The sequence below is a fragment of the Lepisosteus platostomus genome, chromosome 7 (assembly GCF_059453375.1).
Source record: "Lepisosteus platostomus isolate fLepPlt1 chromosome 7, fLepPlt1.hap1, whole genome shotgun sequence".
NCBI lineage: Eukaryota > Metazoa > Chordata > Actinopteri > Semionotiformes > Lepisosteidae > Lepisosteus > Lepisosteus platostomus.
In genome coordinates this window covers 13,407,045-13,418,998 of record NC_142617.1, presented here as the reverse complement: position 1 = coordinate 13,418,998, position 11,954 = coordinate 13,407,045, and the positions used below count along the sequence as shown (strand labels likewise).

General features: G+C 35.0%; 1 protein-coding gene across 1 annotated transcript; it reads right to left on the bottom strand.

Moving 5' to 3' along the window:
* Positions 1-2,251: 2,251 nt before the first annotated feature.
* Positions 2,252-9,948, bottom strand: tpbgl (trophoblast glycoprotein like). Its single transcript, XM_088639372.1, has 2 exons — positions 8,600-9,948; positions 2,252-7,732 (listed from the first exon to the last, which is right to left on the bottom strand). Exons 1-2 carry the CDS (start codon positions 9,616-9,618, stop codon positions 7,597-7,599), a joined length of 1,155 nt encoding a protein of 384 aa, XP_088495498.1. The 5' UTR covers positions 9,619-9,948; the 3' UTR covers positions 2,252-7,596.
* Positions 9,949-11,954: the final 2,006 nt, after the last annotated feature.

The window sequence follows — 11,954 nt, the reverse complement described above, 5'->3', positions numbered from 1 at the left end:
TTGAGGAAAATATCGCTTAAGAATGTTCTGGGAAGTATCACTGGCTGATGGGGAGAATGGGAGATTCAATGGGGTTGTAATGTGCTGTGGGGAGTTGGTGGACCAGCTGAATCAGGGCTGATGGGAGCTGTTAGGGCCTAATGAGTTGGGCATTACTGGTTACTGTAGTAACACTCTTTTTACTCCTTAGAGTGATGGGGATTCTAGATGACAGATTGAAACCTGATTATGCCCAGTGTTTCAACATTGCCCATTTATCTCCTGGCCTTAGGTTGTGTGATCAGAGGGGAAACAGACAGCTGCTGTGTTAGGGGCATAAATGACTAAAGTGGTGTCTCTAGCCAAAAAAGATGAATTGGAGGTAGTTGCTTTAGGGAGCAGTGTGACTAGAAGCAAGTGAAGAGAAATTGAGATTAAAGAGGACTCCATGGTTTTTCCAGAGGGGGGACTACCCTGTTACTCTAGGATCCTGGAGCATATCTAAAAGATTGCAGGCCACTCAAACATTGGAAAACAAGTGACATTCTGGCACTGCTACAATACTATTTGTGTCAGTGTCATCTTGAGCTTATTACTCAAGCAGGTACAGGGTACCCAATCACTGAGGTAAAAACAATAGATTGCCCTGACAGCCAATTGTTAAAGCAAGTTCTCTGCCCTGTTTTCCACACCTATAACTTGTTAGGGATGCCCACTTTCACCTGTTTGCCCTATCTGTGGAGCTACTAATTCAAATTACTGTAATACGCATCTGCTATTTCTATACCTATTTACCCTCCTATTGCTCAATGTTTTATATATCTGTGTGGTTTTATATACAATATTACACATAATCTGCTGTACAATTTGGAGGGATTGATTCTCTGTCAGCGTAAACAGTGAGTTGGTTTTAGTGTCCCAAACATTCTAGATAACATGCCATTGAGATTCACTCTTTATATTGCAATAAGCAACATTTTTAAACAAATAGAGCTGCTATAAACTTTCCTGTACTTTTTAACTTTTAAGGTTCTTTTTGGGAATTGAGCTAGCTTGATCTATTCTACAACAATAATAATATTGCTTTATTAGCCCTATACAATTTCTTGCAAGGAATTCCTAATTTCTTAGGAATTCATCTTTCACATACCCCAGCTTGCTCTCCATGAGACACAGACGGGGAGAGACGTTTGGGGTCAGAGCGCAGGGTCAGCCATTGTACAGCACCCCTGAGCAGCTGGGGTTAAGGGCTTGGCCATCCTGACTTTCAAAGAGACCTGCATTGGCCAGGAATTGAACCCAGGCCTCCCGCGTGGCAGGCAAGAATTCTACCACTGAACTTGTATTAGCTATGCCATACTGTAAATATTAGTTGTGCTCCTTTGTTTACTGTATGATTGGTTTACACTCCAGACACTTCTGTACCTTTGAGTCTACTTGGTCTGTTTCACTAAAGTTTTTTTTTGCATAGACTTCAAGATGTGATTTTTCATCGATTTCCCTTCTCCTGTTTTCCATTATCATGGTAACTTCTTACAGGCACATTTGCCCTCTTTCCTCCCTACTTTGAAGAAATAAAGCAGTTCACACCATAGCAGATGATTTTAATGAGGATGGTCTGTGCTTATTTTAGGATTTGCAGTCTCAATATGAGCTAGTGACCCTGGGTATTCTCTCTTTTGCTTTTTACATTTTTTCTGTTAAACACTTCATACAAACCTTAACAGTTGTTAATATTTGGATAGGTTCAAAAGTTATGGATGATAACATTTCCTGGTAAAATCAATTGAAATACCAAAAACCATCATCATCTTATGACTGCTCTAGGCATTTCACAAAATACACTGTAATCCCTAAGTTTATTACAAATAATTATTTATGTAGTATGTATTATTAAAATAAATGATTCTTCAAATATTTCAGGTTTCTTCAGGATCCATAGACACCATCATGATCATAAAGCATGTTCCTAGTTCTTTGTTTTAATTTTGTCTAGGTGGTAATGATCTTGTTTTGATCTGTTTTTGAAAAAAGAAATAATGGCTTCACAAAAATATTCCTGCTTCTTTTAAAGTTATGTTGTTTAAATAAATCCCTATTTAATGTAATGGTCAAATGTAGTAGTCATGTTCTACTGGAAACATTATCCAGTCGTACGTATGTACAGTACTATCTTATATTCTGATAAGAGAAAATATAAACAATTAAGAATATTCAGCCATGTTTCTGTTATTTTTGAATGTTTATTTAAATATTAATGATATTTCTACATTTTGACTACATTTTTAGGTTGCTTTAAAAACATTATCTTTCATGGTTAAATGACTATCAAAGTGAATGTAGGATGAAAGAAATCCTTAAACCACCTCATAAGACAGCTCACTAAATTAGGTTTGAAGTTGGTTTAAAATCCAATTAATGTTATGAACTACCAGTCTCACTGTTCTTTTACCACAAATTATATTGTAATGTCTTTGACAGTTATTTCTAACTGGAGGCTATTATTTTTGTAGTAATTGTGTATGAATACAGTTTTATTATATTTTACTATATTTATTATACTCAACTATAATAAAAAAAACATAAGAGTGCAAGCATATAATTTTGCTAATTCTGGCTTCTTTAATACTGAAGAGTTAGCTTAATATATTAGTAACTCATACTTCAAATGTGCTTGTAAAATTCCATTTACAGAATAGAATTCTAGATTTTTACCATTCCTCTGGCTCTTACTGACATTCCCACAGGAACACATTCATGTCATTGCTTCCCTGAGGTAATAAAGATTTAACAGGCTTTTCACACCAATTAAGAATGGCTTTGGGCACCATAAGGCTCACAAGTTCCTTAAATCAATCATCTTTAAGCACACTAAGCTCCTTCAGACCTTTCTAAGTCGCTAATGGTTGGATATCACTAAAAGCACTCAGCAACAGACTCTGATTACACAGATGTCCCATTGATGACTGAATAGTACAGTACAGGAACAGCATAACCCCACATGGACTACCTGGAGAGAGATTTGTACTCTGACAAAAAGAAGGGGTCATGATGGCAGGGGTGATTGAAGTCTGTCATTTACTACTGTAGAATAGAGATGGCAAATGAAAGGAAGTGATGGAAAAAGCAGAAGGGCAGAATATCTCCCAGGCTACACTGTGAAACGGGACATTCATTCTTTTTGACATTAATTGCATATACAGCAAGATATATGACCATATTCGATTATTCATCCGATATCAGAAAGCCAGTTATTCCTGTTAAAAGGCATGGCAACTTGGTCTGGTGCCTCATCCTGACCAGCAGGGCACAAGGCAGACTATACCCTGGATAGGATGCCAGTTCGCTGCTGTTTTTGTAATAATAGAGAAGACAGCGGTGAAAATGAATTATTCTAAAGTGCTGTGTAAATGAATTTCTGCTCCTTCTGAGAGGCAGTGTTTAAATCAAATCTCATGTTGTATTTTTGGTTCCTTAAAACCATGAATCATCACAGTATGTACATTAGGATTTTGAACTGGATAATATTTACTCTAGGCAAATTTTAGATTTTTAGACAACTTGAATAAATGTTTCTACTGAAAAAGTCGTTTTCAGCTAATTCAGATATAAAAGTATTGACTTGTTTTTTTACCTTCAGTACAAGTTCATTATGATGAACTAATTAGACCACTGTACTTTTCTCCTGAGGATACAGAATAATGAATGTTGCTGAGCACTTCTGTAAACAAAACACCTGTCTTTAGTGCAGACTAATTAATCTCTGTTGAATCTAACAGAGGTCTGTGTGCCATTACAATTTAACACATAGACTGGCAAACTAGGCTATGTCTGATACTAGGCTATCACAAAGGCTTTCCCAAAATCTAGATACATCTAGTGGCAATTTTCCATTCTGATCTATTTGAAGAATTATTAAACATTTTCAGATGTTTCAGAAGAAAAAATATTTTTAAACCCCCTAAACCATCCCCAAAATGCTAAGGTTTTGTAAAAATGTTATCTTAACTTGTCTCATAACTACTTTACCATAACATCTTGATATTGTACAATGCACATTTTTGCTGCAGGGTATGATAATACACTGATCTTTAAAAACTTATGTTCTCACTACATGTTATCAGGAAAGTTTACTTTCTAGATAAGGATATTTGGTGATATGCAGTTCATAGTTAATAAAGCAACTAAATGGTTTGAGAATTGCAAAATATAAAAGAATAATGGAAAACTTAATAAGTTTGATGTAGTTTGGGGGTTATGGTGACATAAAGGGGGCTATTACAGAGACACAGAGAAGAAACAGCAGAGCAATGAGAAAATACTGTATATACTGTAAGTACAGTAGTACTCAAATCACTGAGATTGTTCTGAGAATTTAAGAGTGCAGTATAGGTCCAATCATAGTTTGAAACTTTGCCCTGCAATTCACAACTTGTAACATATTCTTTGATAGCAATCCCCTTCTCTATATCCTAAGGTGATGACACTTTCTTTCCTGTGCTCTGATAATGACTTAGTCCATGTGGGACTCATTAAAGCAAAACAGTATACTGGAAAGACTCTAGAGGGATATAAACTCTGCACCTTCACTAGCAACACAGCAAAACAGTAAACAAAACACACCAGCTAGACTAATGAGCAATAATTGGCAACAAAATAGGAAACATTGCTGTTGTCATGATTAAGAAGTGTGCGAACACTCAATTAAAAGATGAATCCTGGCATTTCATCTGTGATAACAAGGCCCAGAAGGCAATTATTGGTCTATTGGAAGCCATTTGCAAAGACGTAATGTAGTAGCCTTCTATAACAGTTAGGATGTTGCTCCAGATTCAAGCATTGCACTAGGATCACTTGATGAAGATGCAAGGAGCTTTGCTTGTAATGAGAAATTAGAAAATGAACTGAAGCTCCAATATACTGTACATGAGCACATTCTCTATTACAATACAGTGCATAGAATCTTGCAGTTATAGAGGAGACACAGACCTCTCCCTGCTATATCTCCTGTGATATTGGAGAGAGTAGAACTACAGTATAATAAACAGCATGTTGTTCAAAAAAAGTAATTATTGTGCATATATTGTACAGGCATTATTAAGATATATCTTTATTTCAATATGAAATTATCTTTTTTTTTGGCATTAACTCAAACTGTTCAGAGAATACTATATATTTTATTTTAAGCATTATACTGTATTGACATAATTTATGCTATACTGTAAAACACTTATGAAATAAGATGGATAAATGACACCTGCCATTATTTGATCTGATATTTACTTTCAGTGTGGTGTGCTAATTAGGTATTAGAATACAAGCTGTCCAGATCAGATGTACTATGAGATTGTTTTTTTGCTTTTATACTCAGCAGTTCCAAATCCCTCACACAAAATCCCTTATCGCAGATATGTTCTGAAATTTTACTTTATGAACAGTTTCCAATTAAATTTTCTTAATTAATCCTTTAAACATATATGTGTGCCAGCCAATTCCATAGATAACAAAAAGAAAATCACACTTTGTGCCCATTTTAAAGTAAAAAAGATCCACAAAAAGGTACTTAAATCCTTGGGAATAATTATCACTCTCTGAGCTGGAGACTTGCAGTGTATGTCGGCACCAGCCACAGCACTATAGTTTAATGAAGCTTACAGGGAGGTCTCAGGATCATGCACTCTAGCTTGTTCTCTGCTGCATTACCCTCTCATCCTTTCCCACCCCCCTCCCCGTTCTCCCCTCCTCCCTTCTCGCACTCTCTCACAGTCTTTCTGCCTCTTATAAACATACCGCACACACATGCACTATACAGTCAAGTCATTATACAAAGCTGGTTAACTATATATATTTAGGCTGCAAGGAATTAATAATTCATTCTTATTAAATTAATAATGTATTATTATTATTATTATTATTATTATTATTATTATTATTATTATTAGCAAAAGCAGCAGGAACAGTTCCAGTTGCAGCAGTTGTAGTAATCTAATTGTGTCACTTGGGGTTTCATTGCAATGATTTAAGTGCACTTTTTTCAGTTTAACTATATGCACTGCCATCTGCTGTTGAAATTAAGAACACGCATCTCATTTCCAAACAAGATTCCTGCTCCCTGATTTTACCAGTGGAATTAGGTTTTATCACATGCTGCTCATCTATCAGAATTGAGTTTTCGAACTGAATTGCCTGTTATAAAATACAATCAACATACAATAACAGATTTCAATATTAGAACACTTTTATTGAAACAAAAAAAACTAGCCCTGGTCTTTGACCTTGGAAAGGTAAAGCTCTCTGTTGTTGTAAATATGTAACACATATTATAAGTGTATGTATGTGATTATTAGGCCTCTATATTAGATTAATTGAATAATTCCTCCCTGATCTCATTTCTCCACACATTGGTTTTGTTTTTTATATCGGAGGAGTCCATTTACTTTCTGTCTTTGTGTAATTAAATTTTAATTCAATTTTCCACATTAGTGTCTATTTTTGACCAGTGATATCCTGGTTCTTTACATTGTTACCTTTCCTTGGAAAATTGTGGCTTCTTAGAACTTTTAGAACATTGAACTTCAAAAAACGGTCTATAGTTTAATAACCTCAACAAGTGCAATTTCTTTCTGAAACGTAATAATCCCTCTTATAGGTGAAAGTTAGAGTTATAATGCTGCATCTGTCCTGCACTTATTGAAATCTGAATTGCTTCAAAACTTTGAGATGGTTGCTGTGAAAACCGTTTAAGGACCACAGGTCTTCATTCTCCCCATTTAATAGAGGGGATTGTAGCTATAGATTTGTTTCCAAATTGATTGGTTTTAAAATGACTGGGTATTCTAATGACAGTGTCACGACCCTTCCCACATGATCTCATCAGATCTTAAGAACATGTAAGTAAAGACCTCTCTTAGGGAAGATTTCTGTACAGGACATAAATAGTCCCATCCAGACAGTATAGCTGTGACCAAAACCTCACAATGTACCAAAAAGACTTCTGGTTTTTGCATAAATCCCAGTGGGAATTTGTGTGCTATTTTCAACCCACACCTCATCCTTAGTCATCTGGAAATCTAAAAAAAAATGTTGAAATAATGTGTTGATCGTTGTGTTGTCTGAGTAAATCTTTTCAGAGTGCACTAACAGGGCATGTGGGTATTACTAACATTCAGATCTGCTTTTACATCCAATTAAGAAAACAAAAATTACACAACAAGCAATTTAATAACCACCAGGAAGTGGTTATTAAATCTAAACATATGCACCAAGGAGTGGTTATTAAATTTTCCCTTGAACAATTTCAGGTCATTTAGGTGCTTTACAATATCTAGGTGTTAAGGAATGTCTCTGTCTCAGTTCTGACTTCCAACAGAGATTATGATTAAATGATTATGTTGAATGTATAATTGATTATGTACTGTAGTATTATTCTCAGGAGAGCCCACTTCTAATAATAATAATAATAATAATAATAATAATAATAATAAATTGCTTACACTTACAGTATATAGCGCTTTTCTGGATATTAGTGGCACACAGGTAATTACAATTAGGAGCAAGCCTGTTCCTTTCACAGTGAAAGTTTGTCTTCACAATATTCTTATTTAGAAGCAATTTTAATTATTTAATTTTGAATTCAATCCAGACATGTCTGCACCATGTCACATTTACTGTACTGTATATACAGTAGTCCAGCCCTGAAAAACTTACTGCCCCATTTAGTATCTCACATTCAATTGTTCCTGAGGCTGACAAACTGGAAAACAAAATAAAGACCATCCATTAAAAACAAACAAACAAACAAACAAACAAACAAACAAACAAACAAACAAACAAACATTTTCAATTTTTTTAAACCATTTTTTGTTTTCTAGAACTTGTACGCTTTTTCCATTGTGGGGGTGTTTTTTTCTTTAATAAATCAACCAGCATTATTTATCAAAAAGGTTTTATTCAGATTGCAGCAAGCAATATCATCCTCATCACCACCATAAAAATCACCCCTTTTTATCATCTGTAGTACAGATTTTTCTTTTTCATTTGAACACTCAGATCTTCTACATCTATGTTCTATGTACTGTATTAATGTTTCCCAGATACTGTACATCATCTTTATACTGATACAGTACTTAGATTTATTCACTAAGCAAATATACATATTTTAAACAAAAACGTTTCTTCAAAACAAAAAAAACAGCAGAAGTGTATTTCAGAAGAAACTATTTTCACGTGCTGACTTAAAACTTTTAAACTTTGGTTTAAGAGATGCTCTATTGCTATAGAATATACTTTTTTCTTCTAATCCGGAAAAACTACAGGGTTATAACCATACAATTTGTTAAAATCAATTATTAAATATTTGCTTTTGTTTATAAGCAGTAAACAAGTTAAAGAAAATAACACAGTACATTTACTTGGGTGCTTTGTATTTGTAACAAAGTTTCTTTCGGTACACTCTTGCTACCATTAATACTATTGCATGTTAGGAAAATCACATATTGAAATAATCCGTTTTAGTTCACCTGGTCTTTAGTATGCATTCAGTTCAACAAACGGATGAACCAACAAAACACATCGTTAAACAGCTACATTTGCAAGCCTTGGGTCGGAATCTTGCTCATACCTGTAGTGGTACACTTCCATTTGATCACGGCAAGCTTCTCTTATGTTGTTTAGCCATCTTTTAATGCCTTCCCTATTCAAGTACAAAACCATAAGAAAAATTACTCCTATCAGTGCTAAAACAATGCCAAGGAACACGTAAGAGACAGTTTCCAAATCCGGATTTCTACAATCGACCTCTTCTTTTTTAAGCCTCATCACTAGTGTCCCCTTCACACTTTCCGGTTCAGAGCACCTTAAGCGGCTAGCGTCTGGGCACTGTGATGAGTTTTTCACCCACAAATACAAACTCTCGAGCATACAGTCGCACACAAAAGGGTTAAATTCCAAGTAGACGTGCATTTTCTTATTCTCTAACCATTTGTTCACTACTTCTCTTTCCACAGATTGAATAGAGTTGTTGGTTAGAATCAGGACTTCCAAGTTAAACGAGTCAAAAATCAAGGGTGGGATGCTTTTAATGTGATTTGCCGATAACTCCAGTCTTTTAAGCTTGCCTAAACTGTCCGATGCCAGCGCACTTGACAACTGGATCACCGCAGATTTTGTAAGACACGAATTCAGGCTAAGATTTCGAAGCTCACGCAAGCCGCGGAAAGCATCGCTGGAAATGCAAGTTAAGTGGTTCTTGCTTAAATCCAATGCTTTTAGATTAGGGAGTCTTTCAAATGCAGATGCTTCAATATTCTGTATGTTATTGTCAGAAAGTGAAAGTGTCGATAGAAGTTCAAGTGATGTCCCATTTGTTGTAAAGGCGTTCCCAATTAAGGTTGTAATATTGTTACCAGACACAGTCAAAGTTTGAACCCACAAGGGAAAATCGCTTGGTACGTCTTCCATATTTACGTTAAGGCAGGTGACAGTTTCTGTGTTTTCAAAGCATGCACAGGAAAAAGGGCACAAATTGTCTGCGTTTGCCAGCAATAACAGCATGGACATTATTAAAGTCAAGAAGAAACGCGGTTGCTTGGGAATATGAAAAGCGTCATAGCAAATCTTCCGAATCTTTAGCCTTTCCATTTTTCAGTTACACAGTACTGTACGTACAACCCCCTTCTGAGCAAATAAAACCCAAACAACCTGCAATCTTACACCAAATAAGATTATCAGATGCTTATGCTCTGCATATTTTAGTCTCACCCTTTTCAGCTAACGTCCGAAGAAGTTTCACGCTTCCTCTGTTATTTAAAAGTAACGGATTCAGCGATCAAGGATGCCTTCTAGCTTTTCCAAAGCTCATTCTTTTTGATTTTGATATCTCAAGCAGATCTGCCTGCTAGGATGCAATCAGTCGCTGTCCACAAGCACTCGCATGACTGAAGCAAAGCAAAGCCTCGCCCCCTTTATGATGAAAAACTGGAGCAGAATTTGTTTCCAGAAGAATGTGATTTTTTCCCCCCACTTTAGGCTAGTGGGTAAAGAATGAAGGCTAAGGTAATATTAACCACATGAGACAATTTTGCCTGTTCTGGGATTTAAAAAAAAAATGTAATTTTGTTCGTAATAAAAAATGTTTGAACTTTCACATAGTACATCTAATCAGAGAATTTAGGAGCTTTAAAAGTGTCAAGTGTTAAAATTGTCATCCAGATCTAAGAGTGACCTAAAATCTTAATGGTGTCTTGTTTAATACAGTATATTAAATCAGTTTATTACATATGTAAATTGTGTAAAGGTTTACAGTACCTAATAATGACTTACTAATGAATATTAAGTGCTATAAAGACATTATGTATTGTTTACAACATATTTCAAAATATAGAATGACTAGGAATATTTATGAAGAATTATTAATATGTATCTTATATTGATGGTTTACTGTACTATACAATTATTTTTTCCTTCACTATTTTTTCTTTGAATTTCTTTGAATTTTCTAACAGCACTGTTGTGCCAAACGTTGTATAGAGATGCTGACTCAGTGCATATAGGGAAAACTGTTGTCAAACCTGTTAAAATGACCCAAAGTGGCAAATGAACAGCAATCAGGCTCTGGTTTTCACTACACAACACCGGTTTCTATGAAATGTTAGCAGAAAAATGTATTTAAATCAGTAAAACAGATGGTTTAAGAAGAGAATGTGCTGATAACAAGAGTACAATTTCCTTCAGTGACCATTTTGTATTGTAAAAATTTGAGTAGGTCTAATTAATCCAATTAATTTTCAAATTAGCCCCAATTGTGGAGTGTCCAAAAGTGTAAAGTTATGGATTAGGGCATCAAAACTTCAAGTCTACCTCCAGTCATCAAAGTACAAAACCAGTTCTTTGAGGGGTTTTACTGGAAAAAGAGGACTCTGGCAAAACTGCCACCCAAGACTGGGCTTGTACTCTAATTTATGAATATAAGGTGAAGCATAATTTTGATTTAAACGCACGACAATTTCAAGGTGAAGTCAATGCAGTTTTATAAAGTACGAAATGAAAGAGTAATTATATACAATAAGTCAAACCAAGCATGCCACAGCAGATATTGTGTCTCATTTTTATTTCATAACAAACAATCATCAACTGCAGTGTATCTGGCAAATAGTGTTAAACTGCCAGCTCTGCCCCCGAGTGGAAATTACTCATCAGGGCATGGATCAAGTATTATGTCAGGCTAAATTATACTTTGCAGAAGTAATGTGGTCCACACTGTGAAATTTAATTAAGCCAAGATCTGGTGTTCCAGCAAGAAATGGAAATGTTATTTGTCATTAAGATTTAAGGACTCTGAATGCAATATAAGTCTGATAATTTTTCAGCTAATTTTAGATAACTCAATGGTGTAGCACTCCCTAATAATCTGGTAATATCTACAGCTGGAAATATTTATATTAAGTTAAGGGTAGTTTACAAAAAACACATTTTATGTCTAACAGTAGTGGAGAACAAATACTTACATACTGTAGACACCAGTCCAGTTGAACTTAATGATGTTAACTGCAATAGATAACCAGTGCTGATTTTATCTGCGCCTACTACAACATTGAAAAGTACTTTTTTAGTCCTACATTTATTATTTTGTCTTATTTATTTTAGATTATACTCAACATAATATATTATTTTGGTCCATTTCTTTTTTCCTATATAAGGATGTGTGGACAAATATTTAAATGGAGGACAGTCAAACCTATTTTATTTTTTGAGAGAGAGAGGGAAAAAAAAACAGTTTTACTCCAGAAAATGAAATTCAGGGTTTGAAGAAAAAATTATAACAAATGTCAAAATAATAAAAAAAAGAGTCTATGGGGGTATAGGGATTCCTGATACAGGGATGGAGCACATGGAAGTGGTCTGGACAGGACAGGACACCAGTTATTTTGCAGGGATAATTCAGAGACACCAGTTAGCTTGTCTTTGAAAGGTGGAAG

What these genes read in the sequence shown, in the direction of transcription:
- tpbgl (XM_088639372.1), bottom strand. Translation starts at nt 9,618, where the DNA reads ATGGAAAGGCTAAAGATTCGGAAGATTTGCTATGACGCTTTTCATATT. An exon ending in ATGGAAGTGTACCACTACAG is followed by an intron (nt 7,733 to 8,599) that starts GTATGAGCAAGA and finishes TTTGTTTTCCAG; the next exon opens with TTTGTCAGCCTCAGGAACAA.